At 42.6% G+C, this 22,714-nt stretch overlaps 1 protein-coding gene across 1 annotated transcript in view; it reads left to right on the forward strand.

Annotated features, from left to right (window-relative positions):
- Positions 1 to 3,660: 3,660 nt before the first annotated feature.
- Positions 3,661 to 22,714, forward strand: part of LOC133138482 (copine-9-like) — a 92,077-nt gene continuing 73,023 nt past the window's right edge. The window contains exons 1-2 of the mRNA XM_061257275.1: positions 3,661 to 3,737; positions 14,400 to 14,440. Coding sequence (XP_061113259.1) covers positions 3,661 to 3,737; positions 14,400 to 14,440 — 118 coding nt within the window. The remainder of the gene's footprint in view (positions 3,738 to 14,399; positions 14,441 to 22,714) is intronic.

Raw genomic sequence — 22,714 nt, forward strand, 5'->3', positions numbered from 1 at the left:
GAGCTGTCAGCAAATTAAAAACAAGGCAATTGGTTGGAACAAAAACCAGGACACAGACTGGCCTTCAAGGACCAGAGCTGTGCACCCCTGCACTAGTGTGTATTAATATAACGTGTTCATAACGAGACAGCTACTATGAGAATATCTACAGCTAGCAAGCCAATTGACACATTGCTATGATTTCTGCAGCATGTACTTAATGTTTATTTGGGCATTACCAGACATGGGGCCAAGATGATCCGGCCCCACAGGCCAACATAGGAAATCCGTTAGAACATACGCAGAAGGGGCTCCCTGTCATACTGTCGGGGCTATGGGTCCTGGGCCCGGCCCCACTGACAGATCATTCACAGCATCTTGTGCCGTTTGCAACAGTGAATTGCACAAATAATAATTTATTCTCAAAGAGGAATTATAGATAATATCTAGCTACGGTCGTGTTGGTTCAAACTAATTTGCTTAATTGAACTGCAGTACTTGATAAAAGAAACTCAATGAGAGATAAGAATGCAATACCTCCATCTAGTGGTCCCCACCGACCCCTAACGTAAAGACCCCACTGTACCCCAGTCTTCACCTCCTTTTCCAACTTCCTTTCCTTTCCCCTGATGGACGGAGCTTGGAAAATCACAAGGAAAGGAAGAAGAAGGTGAAAAATAAGCGATTGGAAAGAGCGCCTAGTCTGTGCAATCCTACTCGGTGTAATGATGAGGAAACCAGGAAACTACAGTTCTGTGCTCAGGACAAAGCAGTATTTCTGTGTTTGTCATAAAGCAGTCTGTCTGGGTTACGTATAAAGTGGTCTTTCTGTGTTCAGTATGAAGCATTTTTTTTGGGTTTCGGATAAAGCAGTCTGTTTATGTTTGTCACAACACAGTCTTTCTGGGTTCTGAATAAAGTGGTCTTTCTGCGTCCAGGTCATCATAAAGCTGTCTTTCTGCCTTCGGGATAAAGCAGTCCGAGGCAACAGTCTCTGTATTTGCCTACTCAGAAACTGGTGGCCCACTGTGACAGGAAAGCTAAAGAGAAAAAGACCAATTAAATTCCCCCAGGAGGGATGGCAGTGGTTTATCATCCTGTCACTCTCAAGATAGAGACAAGTGCAGTAGCAGCTGAGGGAAAAAGCCATCCTGCCATCAGTCCAAGACAACTCTCTTCCGACCTGAGGAATTTCAATTTCTGCTTGATCAGGTGACCAAATTGAGCGTGACTCAAGAACAGTGCAGGCGTCTAGAGTTGGTAAATAATGTCTATCCATCTTCATTCAGAGCGAGAGGTGAGAGAAAGAGAGAGCAAGAGACAGAAGCAGAGAAAGCTGGAAAGAGACACAACAAATATGACAGTGGCCCGGAAAAGCCATCGTTTTCCTCCTTACGGTTTTTACTTCAGGAACGTTTTGTGTTTTATGAATTCTTTGGCTAACTAGAAAGGTTTTCCTGCTTATGTCATGAACGAATTAGTGTTTCTCTTTGAAGTCTCTCCTCTTTTCTTAAAAGAAAATCTTTGCTCATTTTCCCAGAGCATTTCCTCACTATTTACCTTGTTTCTTCTTCCTCTCCTGCAGCCAGCACATGCCCTGCTCTGCTCACCCTGGAGCCAGGCCACGATCGGAACCAAGCTCGTTCATTTAAAAAAACTAAATAATAATAATAAAATAAAAAATGATAGTGCCCTGCCTAGTGAGCTGTGTCTCTGCACTGCAGCTGTTATCTTCTGTTCCACTTTTCAATGCTAAACATGCAAAATGCAGTATTGTCCTCCAGAGAACACCTTATGATGCTGCACTTACATTTAATAATAATATTGTTGATAATGATCACTACTACTATTATTATTTGGCCTATTATTAGTTTGACAGCAGCACTACAGGTGACACCTGGAGGTCAACATAAGTTGAAAGCAAAACTTTTGCCTGGACGTTTCTGTGATGCCAGACAGCTTCCAGAAGCTTCCGTTTCCCTCACCGTTGACAGTTTGTACCGTTTTCCCAGTGCGCTGAAAATGGATGTGTCAGGGTGTGGTTTGATGGGCAAACTCAGTAAATAGTTTTTCTCTTTCTGAAAATTGTGGACAGTGAGCACAGAGTACACACTCTCGAATCCCTTCAGTAAATATCCATCTATCTCCAGTCCATTTAAATTGTGTAAGAGAACTGGGCAATCTTACATGCTCATTGAGGTACTGTTGAAAAAGAGGGCAGTATTACTGCTGGCTTGCTAATAGCTTAAATGTGCTCAGTGCTTCTCACCATTACCCTCCAGATTAATGACAGTATTGATCAGGCCCCCAAATTGCATTGAGGTTATGAATTACCAGCCTAAAGCCTTTCACAAATGAGATGGAGAGATGCATCCTTGATGAGTGTTGATAGAACTTCATTTTTGGTTTGTTTGCTTGTTTAATTAGCTGAACAAACAGACACCCTGGCTGGAGTGGAGCGATTCGTGCTGGTAGCTGCTCTCGCCTTGAGCTCTGGAAGGCCCACGGCCCACTGAAAGAGGTCGGCCTTCAGTTAGAACTGCTCTACACTTGGACTGCCCTGAAGATGAAATGTCATGATTGACCAACAAAATCTTAATTTTGAATAAGTATTATGTATGAAGTACCAAAGAAAACTATATATTACGCCCTTTTATTCAGTTGGTATTTCAAATGTGTTTTTAATCGTGTAAGCAACACAGTTTTTTAAAGGGAAAAAGTCACTAGTCTGATGGGGGTGATTTTTCAATTGTCTGTTGAAAAATCATAACAGGGCTGCAGTTAAATGCTCTGCCCTCACACACTTGCACTCGTCCCTTCCATTTGGGGGAATCCCTTAAGAATTAGGAAGCTGCACGTTTTCAAGTGCGGTCCAATCTGTTATAGAAATGCAAGTGAAGTAAGCAAAATAAGTCGACGTCACATTTTTTATTTTATTTTATGAGAATATTTCATAATTGGCATATATTGCAAAATACATTTCACATATAGACCTGTGAAAAGCTTTCCACCGAAGTGCTTAAACTGAATTTGAATAATGGATTCGTCTTGTCCAATGTCCTCGAGCCAAATTAAAGGACAATGAGCAGTGTTTATTTACCCCTGTGCACACAATGAGATTTGTTTGTTTGTTCCTGTCAATGGACATAGCCTATTTAATAAAAGTTAGGCTACTGAGGCAAAGTTGACGACAATGTAGGCTATATAGAATCAAAGATACATTTTTATTAAAAACAAACGATTTCTGGTCGTGATGAAAAACGACCAGAGCACTGCGAATTAAACTTTCTTGGATTCTCTTTAGTTTCTTACGGGTGTTTTACCGTGCTTGCAGTCTGCTCTTTGCGTCTTGGCTGACATCGTCTAACTGACTCCACCTGGCGACAGGAGAGTAGAACGAAAAAAACGAAAAGAAAGAGTCCGTCAGTGTTTCGGCGCGGTGCGCAGCTCGTACTTGATTCGCGATGAAGAATGAAATTGGCTCTTCTGACTCCTCAGACAGAGAGCACCGCGATTGTTCCAATTCACCTCTCTGTAAGGTATCCAAGCCGTAGACGCAGTGAAGACGCCTTCTGTTTAACCACCGAATCGGAATTAGGTAGCCTATATGTTCTGACAGGTGATCAAACAAAATATAACTGTTGAAAACTTGAATCAAGCACATACAATCGAAAACGGAGGATGGCGTCAATTGGGGAATTCGACCCATTACACTCCAGCGTACCTGCAACTAAGATTGAAGTTACGGTATCCTGTAGGTAAGTTTCAAATTTGCTAAGTGATTATATGTGTCGTGAGTGATGATTCCTAAAAATATCAACGTTAGAGGTATCTAATTTTCCCTCTACAAACAATTAGGGGGTTGTGTCCAATGTGTAAGTTTGCAAACGGCTTTTTTTTTTTTTGCGCGTAGAGCGTTTAACAAGGTGCCTTGCGTATGATATGGCAATCCAATCACTCTAACGCGCTCGTCTAAACGCAACGACCGTCATTGTCACAAACGGCATTGACTTGTCTATCCCATAACTTGCAATGGCTGTTTTCCAGCTATGGGAGGATCGGAAGCTTGTGATGAAAAATAAATGTCGCTTTTGAAATGGTTTCGAACGGTGTTTGTAACGATGAGCCAAATGTGAAAATCCAGGCGCACAGGCTACGTGGAAAATATCAGATAATAATCTAGATTTGACCGGTTATGGTAATTGCTCAAATGAAAGGTCTGAAAATATTTATCGAAAATGTAATGTCTCGGGCTTAAAAAAAACTTGGTTTATGTGGGTTAGGAGACGGAGATTTTCTGGTGTGGGCGTATCAGGTTAGAGACCACGATTTTCCACAAAAAAAGTTAACTTATTTTATGCAAAACCTGTATGTTTGCGGTGATATGACGTTTCAGCGTGGATACTGAATGATTTTACACGGTTCAATGCCCATTGACCTCTTGGAATTTCAGGCTTTTCTTTGCATTCGTGACCGGAACACCTGGTCAGGTGTCATTCTAGTAAGCGGGGCTACTTCTCCCGATAATTGTGCTACCAGTTACTTTTACATTTTTACCTCGAAATATTCTTCATTATTACCTCCATTTAAAAGTCTCCAAAAATAAAACGGTACCCCAAGGACCCAATCTACCCATATGTTCTTATGCAATGTAGGCTATGTGAATTCTTAATTAACATTTTGGTTAATATCCGCACATGTTTGTGATTCCGGTTGCCCCAAATAAATGCATGCGTAAACAAAGCAACAATTCACAGCGTGATTGGTAGCCTACAATTATCGATGAACCAAAGTGGCTGGGATTATGGTATTATTCCTGATTATCATATTGTTTATCGACTATTTACCGCATTCATCTGGGTGTTATTCGTATCCGGCATGCGCGGGCAGATGCTCGTCTTAATGAACCATGGGTGTTTTTTACTGTCACATTAAAATATAGCTCTATCTACATCCGAGCCCCGCCTTCTCGGGACATATTGATACAAGAGTTTCCACCTCTTATTTATAGACGTCTCAACAATGTGTCTGGTGAATAAATACTTTTCCTGCGAAAACGGCATAAAATCTCCAGATCCAGGCTTTTAGAATGCATTTTTAATGGAAGAAGGAATCTTATCACTTGTGAATCAAATCCTGTATGAGTAACAGGGATTGCGTTTCGTAGTTTTTGGCGTATTGTTCACCTCCCAGACGTACAACACCTCTGCGAAGAGCAACCTTACGGACCACAAAGCCCACCATATTACTGCTTGGTCCTCGCGCCTCAGCCTTGCCTCAGCCAGCCTTTGTTTACGTGAACGTGCTTGTTCCCCGAAGTGAGCGAGAAGCATCTTATGCCCGGAAAGGTCAGTTGAGAATCACACTGAGACCCGTGACTCATGTAGGCCTACTGTGAATAAATGATCAGCTCGTGTCGTGTGGTGTATTGTCGATGGGGTTGTCAAGTTTGAACTGTGTAAAAGCCCACGGTCTTAATGGGTATAACTGCGAGTGATTTTAAACTGTCTTGGGTCGAGGGAGCCGATTGTTATCCGTTTCGTAAGCGGCGATTCAATAAGTTGTTGCTTTCCAAGCTGTACACCTTTGCCTTCGCTTACCGTAACACATTTCTTTGCGAGGGCCGAAGTTATGTGACTTCAGTTGACAGTGGTTCAGTTAACTTTACCACTGTACAGTCCCACAGACCCCCATAAATGATTGTTTCATTTAGTTGTTTTTAGATTTGTGCTTTGAACTGTCTGCACTGGTTCTGTACACACATGCCCACTAATGTCTCAGTGGTTGTCTGATAATATCTCATAACCCATCAGTTATTTTGCCAAACAGACATCTGGTATTTGCTCACCAAAATTCTGTCCAGCTCGATTCTGATGTACTGGTGGACCTTCTGGTCCGGATAATGCAGCATCCAATCAATTTCTTTTCTTGTCTACATTCCAAAGTGAGAAGTCAGAAATTGCAAGTATGTTTTCATCTTCTGAATCACTAATACAGTGACCAAATTCTTGGCTTCTTTTGCACAGTTTTTTCAGGCTCCCCTCCCTAATTTGTAATTACCCGTCATGCACAAATCAGCATTGCACCTCCCCCACCCCAATTTGAGACTCTCTCCTGGAGTGTAATGGCTTATTTTGCACCCCACATTCAGCACAAAGTACTACAGGTGAGTAATGGGCTATTTCACAACCCTACAGGCAGCACAAAGTACTACAGGAGAGTAACGGGCTATTTTGCACCATACATGCTGCACAAAGTACTACAGGAGACTGAGCCAAGGACTTTTATACACCACACGGGCCACATACTACTATAGGAGAACTAGTGGCTATTTTCCACCTCATAGGCCACACACAGTATTACAGGAGAGCCAATGTCTATTTTACACCTTACAAGCCATACACAGTACTACACGAGTGTCAGTGGCTATTTAACATGCTACAGGCCACACACTGCTATAAGCGGGCCAGTGACTCCCAAACTCACAAGCACAGTCCACACTCCGATGACTATTTTACCCCCTGCAGACCTCACACAGTACTGAAGGAAGCCAGTAGCCTGTTTAACACCCTGCAGACCTCACACAGTACTGAAGAAAGCCAGTAGCCTGTTTAACACCCTGGAGACCTCACACAGTACTAAAGAAAGCCAGTAGCCTGTTTAACACCCTGCAGACCTCACACAGTACTAAAGAAAGCCAGTAGCCTGTTTGGCACCCGACAGGCCACACACTACAGGATAATTCACCGAAAGTTGCACTCACTAAACAGCTGGTAATGCGTGGCTACTATAGTGATGGGGTAAAGTTTGTGATGCAGAGGTATGTGTGTTGAGTAGTATAGCAGGTTTTTGCTTGGTGTCTGTCATAGTTTACACAGTAGCTGCTTGAACTGGCTTTTGTGTTGTTATTTATGGCGAACTGTGGGACCTGTCACATTTCATCAATGCTATGTTTTCTGCTTGTGAACAGTGAACTCAGCAAGTTCTGCCTCATTAGGCTGGTAATTAGTGTAATGATCCAGAAATAATCGCCTTTGTTATACGTGTATGTCTGTATTTTCATACAAAAGCAGGCACACACACGCATGCATGTACATGCACACACGTTGTTTTGATCCCAAGATTTTGACTTCAATACCAAAACCAGCTTTGACAGCATGACATTGAATATTGATGCCAAATCAATTGCACAGTAAACCACTGGTAGCCAATATATGTATATTATTTCATAAAATTAAATGTAAACTTTTCAGAATCATTAGAAATATCTGACACAACATCAGAAATAATGTATGACGTATGCATTTTGTGAACAATATCACTGCACTTGTTCAGCCATTGAAATACCTTAAATGGAGACTGGGATATGATATACTGTACATCATACATTTATTCAGAAAATAAAAGGCAAAGGAAATGAGAGCAAAAGGGAAAGATTAGAGGAAAAATGGTAGAAAGAGAAAGAAATTATTTAGTTGCGTTTGTGAACATTATTCACAATTATTCCAGTTTGGAAGCACTTTATATGTCATTGGGGAGACTTTGGCTCAGGAGGTAAGAGCAGTGGTCTGGCAGTCGGAGGGTTGCTGGTTCAATCCCACTCTGGGTGTGTCCCTAAGCAATACACCTAACCCCCAATTGCTCCTAACGACAGTGTCTTGCATAGCAGCGAACTGCTATTGTTTTGTGAGTGTGAATGGGTGAATGAGAAGCATCAATTGTACAGTTTTGGATAAAGGCGCTCTATAAATACCAGCCATTTACCATTCATGGTGCCAGTAAAGTAAGGAAGTGGCACTGGAAGCCCTGCCCACCCAGCGTCTCCATGGCGGTGGGTGACGGAACACTGTGTCGTGCCTCAGGTCTCGGGCCCTAATGAGCAAACGGGGAGACTTCGTTTGGGCGAGGAGCCAGACCGCTCTGCCCTTTCGGATCCGCGAGAGACGTGGGAGGCGTCGCCATGCCCTGCGACTCGCCGCCGGTCACCCTAACGGACAGGAGACACGCCGGCGCGAGCCAGCCAGACGGCACCTCTCCCCTCCACCTCCAAGGTCAGGGGGAATGGCGGTGGGAGTTGACAGGCGCTCGGTAGATGGTGTTTGGAGAGAGGTTGTTGCTGCTTCGTGGGACAGGACCGCAGCTGACAGCTCGCCAAAGGTGAAGGTCGCGAGTATCTTCGGCAGGGCAGCTGCTGTTAACCCGTTTAATGCCCGCGGGCAACTAAAGTAGCCAAACTCTCTACCACTCTCTTTCCATCTGAAAATATGTTTTTAGTTTACTATAGATGCTTTAACAACTGACATGCAAATAGACACCTTTAGGAACTTCCAGGATAATTCAAATTATAAATAAAGTTTAATTTCTGGTTCCATTTCTGGGAAGCATGACAGGTGAAATAAAAGGTAAAATTTAGCAAATATTTTCTGTCAGTGTTTTTGTAGTTTCATATTAAACAACCAAGTACAAGTAATGAGGCATATAGCATCAAGGATGGACTAATTTAGGTTACTAAATTGTGTAAGAGTGCACAGCCTTCTATAATGAGGGATGTAGTTGTGTTCAGAGTTAACCAATCACATTCAAAATCTGCTTTTGCACACACCTGTCATCAATAAAAGTATAACTAAATAAAGATAAGCTGTTCCTGTAGGATTTCCTTGAAGTTTTCTTGGTTGCATCCTACAGGGATAACTGGCCTGCATGCAGCTTATAAAACATCTGTGGCATTTCAGTGTTGAAAGGTACCAGTCAGGAGAGTGGTAGAAAATAATTTCAAAGGCATTAGATGTACCATAGGCGGCACGGATGGTGCAGTGGGTAGCACTGCCGCCTCACAGCAAGGAGGTCCTGGGTTCGAATCCCCATCGGCCGGGGCCTCTCTGTGCGGAGTTTGCATGTTCTCCCCGTGTCTGCGTGGGTTTCCTCCGGGTACTCCGGTTTCCTCCCACAGTCCAAAAGACATGCACGTTAGGCTGATTGGAGAGTCTAAATTGCCCGTAGGTATGAGTGTGTGAGTGAATGGTGTGTGTGCCCTGCGATGGACTGGCGACCTGTCCAGGGTGTATTCCTGGCTTTCGCCCAATGTATGCTGGGATAGGCTCCAGCCCCCCTGCGACCCTGATCAGGATAAGCGGGTTAAGATAATGGATGGATGGATGGATAGATGTACCATGGAACACTGAAGACCACCATCAATAACTGTAAAGAGTAATGTGCACAACAACGTCATTGCCACGATCAGGACGTCCCTCAAAAGCTGTTGACAGGCCAAGGAGAAAACATATGAGGGAGGCTGACAAGAGCCCTACAACAACCTTAAAGGACCTGTAGGAATGTCAGACTGTCTGGCAGGAACTGCTCACTCCCTGCATGTGACAACAATCCCACCTATATTTCGCAAAAAAAAATAAAAATAAATGCGTTCAAAATGTGGGAAAATGTCTTCAGGTCTGAAGTGACCATGGTTGAGCTTTTTGGTCTTTATTCTAAAAGATATGTTTGGTGCAAGGACAACACAGGTCATCACCAAAAGACCACCATACCTACTGTGGAGCATGGTGGTGGCAGCTTCATGCTGTGAGGCTGCATCTCTTCAGCCGGGACAGCGGTTCTAGTCAGGATAGAGGGATAATAAATAGATAAAGATATTTTGGCACAAAACCTGCTGACCTCTGTAAGAAAGCCGAGGATGAAGAGGAATTTCACCTTCAAACATGACAATGATACAAAGCTTCAATGCAAGTTAACCAGGGAATGACCCAGTCAGAGCCGAGACCGCAATCTAACTTCAAATCTCTGAAATTATGGACTAAGCAGGACTGCGCACACACTTTGCCGTTCCATGGAGCTGGAAAGTTTTTGCTAGGAAGAAGGATATTATTTATTTATTTAATGTTTATGTGAGTAGGGACAATGCCAAGAGACATAGCATCATTACTGCCAGTTTACACCAGGTTCATGCAGCTGATGTTCTGCATACAGAGATGATAGCTATTGCTCGTTTCCAACTCTTAACATCTTCCAATGTGTTAAATGGAAGATGTTAAGAAATATACGCACTTAGAATACAAACATTCAATAGATGTTAAATACATACACACATAGCACATTGTTACAAAAAAAGAATATATGCGTGTTATATAGCTTAATGTTTCAATTAATGTTGAAATCCCCGTAAATAATAGTTTCGGTGTGGTTATCAAACGTTTTCATTCATTCTAGCATATTGTCATAAAAAGACATTATGCGATGGAGCTTTGTACAGGACAACGATGTTAAAATTAATCTGAGGAGACAATACCAGTCAAAGCAAGACATTCGAGAGAAGTGTTCAAATTAATCTCATGGTATTTAAACGATTCTTTGATATAAATCAATATGCCCCCTCCCCCGCCAGATATTCTATCCTTTCTATATCAAGTGTAACCCGATATTATGTGTCATATTGTTCGGAATGATACAATGGAGCCAAGTTTCACTCAAGCAGAGGTAATCCATGTTTGATTCAGTCAATAATGTATGCATTTGATCTCCTTTTTCAATAATGCTTCTTATGTCTAAATGTCCGCCCAAAATTCCCTTTGGTTTAAAGTGTGGATTTCCTATCACTGCAGCGTGATTAACAGTAAAAAAGAAGAAAAGAAAAATAATTGTCTTTGTTTTATTGTTCCTGGGCAGCCTTACCCGTTCTCCTCGATGGCTTGATCAGATTTTCATTTCTCACGGCCCTCACGCTCCGGCCCGATTGAGCTCCGCGCACCCCAGCCAATCTCTGTTCAGCTTGAGTATCGCTCACTCCAGCCCTCGCACTCTGCTCGACCGGCTCCTCCACCCTTCTGTGTAACAAGTGGTAAGGGACATCCACCTGGAGTACCTGCGGCCCATCGTTTGTGCGCGTAACCTGCCGGGCCAGCTCAGTCTGCATCGCAAGAGAGCTTAGATGTTGTAGGCCACCTGTTGAGTCAAGCACCGCACTCTCCCGTGCACCATCACCAGCCAGCTCCCCACCAGGCCAGGTACAACGTAAAATCCGCGCCGGGGTGGTGTTGTTGTGCTGCTCCATTGACGGACCAGGATTCAGTTGTACGTCTCCGGCAAGAAGTAACAAAAGCGATACGATCTTCAGAACATAGCCACTGTCTTGTTGTTTGCAGCGTAAGCTGTGCACATTGTGATGTTTCGTACACAGGGAGAGTATAATAATTTATCCATTGCCAAAAAAAAAAAAGTTTTATATGTCCAAGGGGGGACTGACTGACTAACTAACTAGTTAGCTGACTGGCTAACTAAGTAACTAGTTAGCTGACTGGCTGACTAACTAACTAGCTAGCTGACTGGCTAACTAACTAACTAACTAACTAGTTAGCTGACTTACTGACTGACTAACTAGCTAGCTAGCTGACTGGCTAACTAGTTAGCTGAATGACTAACTAACTAACTAGCTGACTGGCTAACTAGTTAGCTGACTGGCTAACTAACTAGCTAGTTAGCTGACTGACTAACTAACTAGCAAGCTGACTGACTCCATCCTGTCCACATTATATGAAAATACCGAGGTTTTTAACTGTTTTATTTCTATGTCCATGTCTTAATGGTTGTGCTAACTGTAACAGGAGGGTGGGTGTGGTTGAGCAACCCATACTTAGCCAGACAATGCCACCTTGGGAATTGTACCCTTATACTGCCCAGACCACCCTAGCAACCACCCAGAACACCCTAGCAACTGCCCAGAACATGTGTATAGATGAGGTTTTCCATTTTTGTGAGGACCAAATTGTGGGTTACATCTGTGTTTGTGTGAGGGATGGGCACCAGCAGCAGCACACTTAAAATTTCCCTGGAATTTTTTCTAGTTACTTGTTGTAATCATTATATGTAAGATCTCTGGGAAAAAATCTGGGCATTAATGGGTTAATGTCTTCCTCAGTGCAGTACTCAACCCAAAGAGGAACTGTGCTTTTGCAAATCCATTCTGTATCTGCATATTTATCCTCTAAGCCAAGATGTAAAAAAATATTTTACCTTTCGGAAGCAATTAGTGGTTTTGACATGACCTGTGACCAAAATCTTTGAAAGCCTTTAATTTTCTTTGTCATTTGGTGGAGCTGTAATATCAAAGGAACCAGGGAACTCTATTGCTGCTAACCCGGGTCTGGAAAGTAGTTACATTTTGTGGTCGAACACAATGAAGGAATTTCTATTCTGCAGTCATAAATCTGGTGTAAATATTTAATGTTTGTTTGTTTTTTCCTCCTCTTTTAAAAATGAAAACATGGAAAAAAATTCCAAACAGATGGAATGGTTTTAAGGCAGTTTAATGATTACTGAACCAGAATAGGAAATCCTCTGTGTGAATAAATCCCATGGTGTGCGGATGTGGAACAAGTTGCATTGCCATTTTTGCAACGTGCAACCTACAGTATAGGCAGAAACGCGGCAGACACCGAGGCAACCACTTGTCGTCCTCAGTTGTTGCTGCCAGCTGCTGGGCTCGAAACGTCAACCCTGTTTATCACTACGAGGACGAGTCCCTCTGTTTTTACATTTCTTCTGTTTGATGGTAGCAATAGGATAGAAAAGCAGGCAACCCTGAAAACATGTAAGCGCTTTCACCTGGGAGTCCGGATTCATCGCCTGACTGACTTTGAGCTGTTGTGGTATGGAGAGGGAGGGGCTGACAGATTTGGGTCAGGTGAATTTCCCAGCATGCACCGGGGCATTGGGGGCATTGGCTCTGGGATGGGGGAAAAGGCTCACCGTTCAGACATGAAGCGGGGTCTTGTCAAAAGAAAGGGATGCACCACCCACAGAAGAAAGAAGAGGAAGTAAAGAGGTGTTGAGAGGGATATGATGTGGATGGCAGAGGCATTTAAGAGGCCCTATTGACGCTAGAGTGCTCCGTGATTGAGTGTGAATCATGGAGCACTCTTCCTTACAGAATACAGGGTAGCCTGTTGGTAGCCACATGAGGACAATTTGTTGCTGGGAGTGGGAGTGGGACAAAGGACCTGACTGGTGACCTGACTGCAGTAAAACATTTGGCGGTGGGCTAAATCCTGAGACCCCCAGCTCTTACTGTGCTTTACTGTGTATTCCTGTCACTGTGACTCAGTGCTGTGTAGTATTCCTGTCACTGTGACTCAGTGCTGTGTAGTATTCCTCATGTTGTGACTCAGTGCTGTGTAGTATTCCTGTCACTGTGACTCAGTGCTGTGTAGTATTCCTCATGTTGTGACTCAGTGCTGTGTAGTATTCCTGTCACTGTGACTCAGTGCTGTGTAGTATTCCTCATGTTGTGACTCAGTGCTGTGTAGTATTCCTGATGCTGTGACTCAGTTTTGCAGAATATTCCTGATACTGTGATGCAAGGGTGTACATAGTTTTCCTGTCACTGTGATACAGAACATCCTTGTCACTGTGACTCACTGCTGTGCAGAGTATTCCTGTCTCTGTGACTCAGTGTTGTACAGAGTATTCCTGATGCTGTGACTCTTTGCTTTATGGCAGGGGTGCACGGCAAGGGCCGATCCACTTCAGGATTTTGTGCCGAGTTCTGCTCCAAATTATTAAATTAGTGAAATAATATCTTGATCAGACATTTGTATATGCACCAGCTACAGCCGCAGACTGTAAGTGTATCCTAAAGTACAAGAGGGAACCAACATCATTTATACAGCTGTCAGAACAATAAATGAATGTGGAACAAAAACCGGCCCTCCAGGACCGCAGATGTGCACCCCTGCTGTATAGTATTCCTGTTGACTCATTGCTCTACAGATTATTCCAGAATGGTCGATGTTATGGCATGTCATGTTATGTTATGTTAGTTCAGAACAAAATTTGAATTACAGATTATGTAAGAAAGGTACAAATCGTGACAGAGAATTCATGCCGTGCAAGGCTCATTTAAACGTTGTCATTGTGATGGTTGAGAGGAACTGGCACTGGTTTCATATGAAATGAGTACCTGCATATCAGAGCATTGGTCTAATTAGTCTAATTAACCCTTTAAGGTGTTAATGTCCTCAACTGGACATTCTAACGCTGATATAATGATAACTACTGGTAATTAAATGAAAGTTTTTGAACACTGACTTAAAATGTTTTGAACCTACTCTTCAAAAGGAAAATTAGAGTACTGCACAGCTTTGGCCTAATTATCGAGAGCACACTGTTCACTTTCGGTATTAATTTTGGCCAAATTAATAATAGTGCAGCATGGTTTTTGATCTAATTAATGAGAGCGCAGGTCTGGGTCTAATAAGTGAGAGCCCAGCACAGCCATGGCCTAATTGAGAACGCAGGCCTGGCAGACAGAAAGATAGACTGGAGCCTGGGGCTTGGTCTATGCAGAACCCAAGGCATAGGAACGCAGTTTCATTCCTCCGAATTCATCACTATACTTTGTTTCTTTTTCACAGGACCCTACTTGATATGGACACCTTCTCCAAGTCGGATCCTGGTACGTGCCTCCTCTTTTTTGTGGCCAAATGTCTTTCATTTAGCAAAAGACGCATATTCAGCAGTTCATGATCCCCAAACCCTGTGAAACCCTCACAAACCACCTGAATGTGCCCACAGTAAAATGTCCAGTGGTGATCCTACTCCAATAGGCACCATTGATTTTCTACTGAAGGTTTTATTGTGCAGATACCAAGAAAAAGGAAACTCGGAGCCTGGACGAGACTGGCCCATCTAGCCTGTGAGAAATGGGGGTGATGGGTATCGGCGTGTGAGTCGAAGCCCAGATAAAAGGAAACCCAACCCACAAGGGATCTGAATGGGTTCTCTTCATTGGTCCACACCAGTGTGTTCACTGAGAGAGTACCAATTCCCCCGGTCTGTGTGCATGTGTGTGTGAAAGCGGGGCAGAGAGAGAGCAATAGAGAGGCTTGCTTATCATGATAGTGTGTGGGCTAGCTTCTACATGCCTCTGCTATATGTCTTTGTGATGGTTTTGAATTCCAGAGGACAGCCAGTTTTTCTATTATAAATATGAGGTGGGAAAGGCTGCATTTTCTTTTGAGCCGGGCAGGGCAGGATTTCAGAATGTTTCATGACTTAACGACACAACGTAATGTTTTTCAGTTCTCCTTCCAATAAAATAGTGCAATAAACAAGTTGGAAGGAAAAGTCTAGTTAAAATATAAACCCATAAACGGTATTCTTATGAAAAATAAATGCACTAAGAGAACATTTTTATTTAAAAAAAAGCAATTGCTATTGTTCGCTGGTGTGAGATTATCTTGTGAGTGAAAAAACTTGTTATGGATAATCATTGGCTGAGTGGAGTGGTGTGCATTCAAAACCACATGAGTTTACGATTATGGCCACGGCTTTTGACTAGCAATGGTGCTGCTAATTTCTTTCTCACAGGTACACACTACCGGCACTTCATCGTTTTGCTCTTTGGAGTACTGGGACGATTTCTCGCTTACTGGCATTTGTCTTAATCAGTTCGTCATAGTATAGTGTTTCCCCCAGGATTTTGTCCAGCAGCAGTGCTGTTTAAGGATACAAATATGGTGCAACTCAGTGTTGCAGGAGCGCACGCACAGCTGATTCTTGGGAACTGCACTTCAGCTGATTCGTGCCTCAGCTCAGTGATTCACAGATTTTCATGCGAGTACCTCGTTCACATGTATAATAAGCCAGTCATCCACTCGGTACAGACATTGGGGTAGTGGACCATACCGCAATAGACTCCTCACTGAAACAACTGAAAACATTGCCTATTACAGGTTAACCTCTTAAGTCACCCTGGGTCGATTTATTTGCATTCATTCCTTTATTTTTCATTACATTATTGGCATTTGGCAATATCCAGAGTGACGTACAGTTGATTAGACTAAGCAGGAGACAATCCTCCCCTGGAGCAATGCAGGGTTAAGGGCAATGCTCAAGGGCCCAACGGCTGTGCGGATCTTATTGTGGCTACACCGGGATTAGAACCACCGACTGCCACTGTATTCAATTTTCGATCACTATGGGAACAGCATATACCGCTTGAAAGCGTTAAAGGATAAAAGGTTTTGTATGGTTTAGTAAGCAAAATGCAGTATTTTATACCTCCTGAAACCTGTAATAGCATGTCCATGTGTCCTTTTTGGAAAACTGCCAAGACATAGATTGGATTATGCCGAATGCTCATTTTTGGTAATATTGTCCGCAAATTTAAAAGGGAATTTGTCCAGTTTTGTGACTTGGCTCCAAGTGCACCAGCCACAGCTACAATAATCTGTATCCAATCAAAAACAGCAAATCTTTTCAGTCATAAAAAAAAGCTGGGTTTCTGCAACTTGAAAATGACATACCCAGAATAAAATAGTTACTACTCTTGAACCATTTTGATTACACGCATAATCTTGGTCCTTCTGAATGGTAACCATTTGGGGTTTGTTTCCCAAGAGTCAGAATTAATCAACATATTACTAAAACAATGTTGCAGAAGATCAAACACAGTGAAAGTGGCAGCTTTTATTCTCACTGAAAAGACTTTCTATTTTTGACAGTTATTGTGTCTGTGGCTGGTGCAATTAGAAACACTGGAGCCACAGCCAGAACACTGAAAAAATCCCATAAAATTTTTTATGACAATATCACCATCAGTGAACATTCTGCGTTGTCTTTTCTAAGCTATGTTTTCTTGGAGACTCCAAAAAGACAAATAGAAACTAGATGATATTGTGGGTCTTACGAGGTGCTTTTCTCCTGTTGCTTTAACACTTATTGTAATGTCTCAGCTCTGTGTTGTTGTGAATGTCTATGTTTCAGCAGCTTCCTTTTAACTATTGAGTAATACCAAGGTAGTTAATACAATTTCTGTTTGTAATTTTGTCTATATTCACACATTGCTGTCACTTTAAAAAACAACTGATACATTTACAGTACACTGCCCAGTTTGTACAGAAGGATTAGGTGTGAGGTTTTTACATTTTAAAAAAGCAATGACAAAAACTACAAACTACAATTCAGTTTGACAGTATAACACAGATATAAATTAGTTAAAGGTAAAGTCTGGTGTGCTGAAGCATTGATTATTTTTTACTTCTTTACCAGAGTTGAATAGCCTATGGGGGTTTAAATAGCTTGCTTTATGCAGTGCTACTGTATTCTCTCTTGTCTGCAGGTAAATAGCCTGTCTAGATGTACTGAATGCCAGCCTCCTTGTTATACTCTTACATAAGCTAGTATCCTTTGTTTTTCCTCCAAAGCATGGTGATACAAAAGGGAGCCCCATCTGATTAGAGAAGAGGGGTGTCTGTGGCCAGTGGAAGCTGGAGCCCCCCTGTGTGTTGTGTGTTTTAATACTTCCTCCCCCTCTGTATTTAATGGCCTAATTAATTAATAGGTCTTGGTCATACCATGTGATAAGGGAAACAGACTATCCTCTTCCAATCCAAGGTATACTGTGCCTTGAAAATCTTATAAAACCAACACGCTCAGTAATTACTATGATACATTGACAACATGTGTCTGCCCGACACCTTGCTTGTCTACTTGTTATTAATATTATTATTATTATGAAAACTCCTTGGGTCGCTTCTGGGCATGGGCCTTTTTATTTCTGTGCTGTATCTGAAAAGCATGTGTCCAACACAGTGAACTCTAAGATCCAAAAGAAGAAGGAGGAGCAGGGCTAGAGGAGACATGGATTGGCTTCTGCAGTGGTGAGTTAGCTGAGTTTGCAAGAGATAGTCTTGGTGCCTAACTATTAAGCAAGTGGATGGCTAGCGGTCAGTAACTTTACAGTTAGTAGCTGCCGCTATGAACTAAATGAATTCAGTTTTGTACATCAGCTGGCTGGCCATGATAGCTGGGTCTCACTGCACAGTAATACTGCTTATATATTTGGGAGATTCTACTGGCTTATTTCCCCTCATGGGCAGGGAGCTCGTGCCTAAAAACTCATGGACTTTCAGAAGACTTCAGATGTCTGATAAAGGCAGATAGAGCAGACTCAAATCTACTGGTGTTTATAGTTTGAGTTACACTATTATCTATTCTCTGGCAACATCATCTTTAATGTGCTTACCATGGTTTAAGAATTATTCCCAGAGTCAAGTTAGTAAAGCTCCCTCTATCCCGAATTTGAATGTGAAGGAGTGATACTGTTAATATTGGCACAGCGTTATGAATTATTAGCCACTGGCCAAGTCTGTCTGCATTTATGTTCATATGAACAATTAGCTATGCGCATGTATACTTTAATAGAAGGATAATATTATATTATCATGGATTTAGCCTCTTAATTTTCCTTCCAAATTCATGCATTTGATTGTTACACAGTTTTCAAAAAATCCGTTATTGCTGAATTTCAAGCCCCAAAAGAGCATTCCACTGTTCACGTGTTACATCATTGTATGTCACTTGGTTTTCAGAGTGGTGTGCCATCAGATTCTGTAAGTTGGGAAATGAATAACAGTTTTTATTAACGCTGCTGTAGAATCCTTTTTTTAAATTTTTTTAATTTTTTGAAGGAATTACCATGGTGGAACCATCGTCTGATCATTACTGACCGTTAAAAAGTATAATTCACATTACTAACAAGAAGTGGGAAATTTGATCCTGATTAAAGTACCGCCCTTGCCTTATTTTCAGCCAGGAAAAACTCAGATTCTCCTTCCCTAGCCTTATGTCATCTGCCAATCCATCGCACTGTGGCTTGTCTGTTTATTGGCATTGCATTTATCCTTTTTCCATCTCTGGACTGTGGATTCCTGACTGTAAGGATATATTGGGATATATTCTGTGCTTCACAGGGCTTTGACTGGAGTTTAGCGTTGTCCTTGGCCACCCTTTCCTGAGCTCTTCTGCGCCCTTCAATCTGCTGTGTTGCTGTGAAAATGAAATGTGTGTATTTCTGCGTGTTTGTGTGTGGAAGAGAGAGTTTGCAACTGTGTTTGTGTGTGGGAGTGTTTGGTTTTGTGCTTGAGAGTGAGAGTGTGTTTGCGTGTGTTTGTTCCTGTGTGTATGCATGTGAAAGTTTGTTTCTGTGTGTACATGCATATGTGTGTGTGTGTGTGTGTGGGGGGGGGGGGTTGTTTCTATGTGTCTCTGCTGTCGTGTGTGAGAGAGTTTGTTTTTGTGTGGTGAATGAATGGTGTGCGCTGAATTTCAGTGCCTGGGCTGTGAATTAGTGATGTCACTAATGATGAAATACTGTGGGGTGGGGAGAGCAGGCGCTGTGACTGACAGTGTCTGTCCGTCTGTCCTCTGTAAAGTAAGCCAAAGTAAGCAAATGCTCAAGCAGACGCTTCAGGATCATCCACTCTGGAACATTCTCCTGTTAGCTTGGGAAGTCGCAGAATGTTAGCTAGCTGCTTCTGATGGAAACTTACAGCTTCACTCACCACACTCTTGACTGGCTGAATGTGTTCCATCAGTCGATATAGCACACAGACTGACATTCATTTAGCTAACTGCATCTATTATATTATCTTTCTTTTTTCAACTCTGTTTTTGCCAATCCTTCTTTCTTTAGCTTTCTCCTATCTTCTATTGTATTTCCATTTTATTGAATAGACAATGTTCGTGCATACCAGTGCAATGTGGTCACCCATCTTTTCCTGGTTTGCTGTGGCCTCGGGTATGAATGTACTGAACGAATGGCAGCAGAATCATTTCAGAAATTGCTGCTCCAATTTATATTATTATTTTTTGAATGTACTGTTATTTAACGTCACAATACACAGCTCTTGACGGGACCTGTTGGAACCTGTTGGAACTGCTGTATTGACGGTGTTGAAAATCGAAATGTCAATCTTTTTGGCCTCCTTGCAATAGAGCCATGATTTGAAGGACCAAGATGGTTCCCTAAATCTGCAACTTCACTCGGAAGCTCATAAAATAACACTGAAATCTTCTATGACAAGGACAGGACATTCACTTTTTCGAGGCTGATCATTTTGCCAAGTGTCTGGAGAATCTAGCCCTGTGTCAAGCCTGGTCTTGAACACCCCAAGGGTCTCTGCCTCTTCAACATGACCTAACAAGCTGATCCTCGAGTTGACAGCTCTGTGTGTGAACAAACACTTCTTGGCATCAGTGCACGATTTACTTTGAACTCCATTCTACCTGTACCTCCTTCTTCTGCTGAAGGAACCCAACCAGAGAGGTCTTTTCTACCCGCGCGGACACAAGGAGAACATGCAAACTCCACACGAAAATATCCTGGCCGGGATTTGAACCAGGCGCCTTCCTGCTGTGAGGCGACCAAATAATTCCATAATTCCTTTTCAATGGTCTCAAAACCCTCAATCCATCCCCCTTTTCATCTCGTAGCGAGTGAAACATATTAGAATGAAAAACTGCAGTAAAAGCCATGCTTTTTTTCAAAGGGTTTTTCCTCAGATCTATTTGGATTCAAGTGAATAAGATACAGTACTGTTGGGGGGTTTGGAAACATTGTGGCCCATACCCCAGACTGGGGAGTTAGAGACACACTAACCCCCAATTCACACCACTGCAAATGAGCTGGAATCAGTTGATGAGCAGGGAAAGAACATCCCGTGCTGAAAACAGCAGCCCAAAAGCAATTGGTGTACCCCACCTGCATTTTCCACTTGAAACCAATTAAGTCCCCTTCCCTTAATGCTTCACCCCTGGGCAGTCTCTGGAAGAAGCCTGAGGTATCGGGGTCTTTATTGAGATAATAATTGGGTTAGTTTATTGAAACTAATTAAACCACGGGAGGGACTTTTCAAAGGTCGTATTTGAATATGAGTTTGTCATGTCTTTTTCGTACTCTGTAGTGTGGCTGCAAGAATCTCTGTTGTGTCTGATCCAGTCTCCTCATATCTCAGTGTCAGAAAGACACGGCATTTGGGTTGGTGGGCTGTTATTAAAAGAGTGTTTGGATGCTATGAATAACATGAATGTTGCGAAAATGAAGATCTCTGAGTCTCTCTGAGTCTCTGGGTTTTTGTCAATACCAAGAACGCAAGAATGAACATAACACTTTGATGAGCTGGAGACATTTTGAAATGTTCTGTGGACTTATGACACAACTTTTTTGTCTGAAAGATACATTTGGAGAAAAACAGAGGAAGCATTTGAAGAAAATAACTCCTTGCCAACAGTTAAAGATATGAGTCTATTATGCTTTGGGGCTGTGTGGCAGCCAGTGGTACAGGTAATGCTTTGCGGGTGGAAGGAAGAACAGATTGAACTAAATATAATCAAATCCAAGAAGGTAATGTCCCAGAGTCAGAGAAGAAATTTAAGATTAAAAGAGTTTGACCTTTTCAGGGAAACAAAGTGAACTATGAACTACTTGGAGGAATGAAAGATTTTGGTTTTGGAGTGACTTTCACATAATCCAGAATTTAAAATGACTTAAAACCAGTGGGGAGATCTCAAACATGGAAGGCATGCAGGATGACGTAATGTTTATGAACTGAAAGGGTTCTGCAAGTAAGTGTGAGAACCTTTATGAAGCAAGAATATCAGGCTTACAGGAAATGTTCAGAAGCTGTGATTTCTGCCAAAAGAGGAGACTTAGTACTTACTGACAGGGTTCTGTGGCATACAGGCATACAGGCATACAGTATATAATTTTTAGGTTTGATAACTGCAGATGTTTTCAATTTTCACTTAGAGTTGTCAAATGTTTTGTTGAGATTCTAAGTGGCTTTCTGATGACATCAGTGCTGATGAAACACGAGTGATGTCAGTGAAGAATGCCCCACCCACCAGCCACACCAAGCCTATGTGACCCCACCCCAAACATTTCAGCTCCCTTTCAGTTGACTCACTATATGTCTTCAAATTCAGAAATTTAAATCATTTTCTGACCCCTAGTTCAGGTTTGGGGTCTATCAATGCACTGGCAAATCAAAGGAACATACGTAGGCCTACAGGACAGAAAAAACCTGGGCTCTAACTGACCTGTTGTCCTTTTGCGTGGGTCACCCACCGGATCACACCGGGACCTGGTTTGCCTTGGGAGACAGGAGCAGGCCAGAAATGTGATTGATGCCTCGGCGTGTTTGAGACATCATTATATGGGAATGATTTATCTTCTGCTGTCAGGCAGTTATTGTGCGCTGCGTGCCTATTCAGCTGACCAGGTGATTAACCCTTCCCCTCTGCTCCAGAAATTGCAGTCTTGGTGTTGCTTGCTTGGCCCAAGGGATTGAGGTCCACTGGCATCGTGGTTCTGCTTTTGATTAGTGTGCTGTACACCGCCCGTCGTCGGACTGGAAAGACATCCTGGGTCGTGGCAGATTTATTTTGCTGGCCGGCCTCACAGTTCCAGATAAGCGGTAATCTCAGACTGCCTTCTGAAACCTCTACGGGGCTATTCTGGGCATTTGCCAGGAAGCTTTTCTTTTGTAACTGGCCCCATTTGGCCCTGTGCCTCCATAAACCCCAATACATATATACACACACACACACACACACGTGCACACACACACACACGTGCGCGCACACACACACACACACACACACACACACACACACACACATACACACTTGCACAGACACACACACACACACCCACACACACGTAAACACGTGCGCACACGCACATATGTACGCACATCCATATAGACATGTCCACAGAAGCAGAAACAGGTACACACCTGCATGTGCACTCAAACGCATACACAGTCACACATAAACGTACACTCAGGCCTCATCACTCATGCTTATTCACATTTGCACACACGCACAAACGTGTATACATTCTCTCTCCTGCATACACCCAAACTCATTAACACACACACACACA

This window comes from Conger conger, chromosome 10, assembly GCF_963514075.1.
Source record: "Conger conger chromosome 10, fConCon1.1, whole genome shotgun sequence".
NCBI lineage: Eukaryota > Metazoa > Chordata > Actinopteri > Anguilliformes > Congridae > Conger > Conger conger.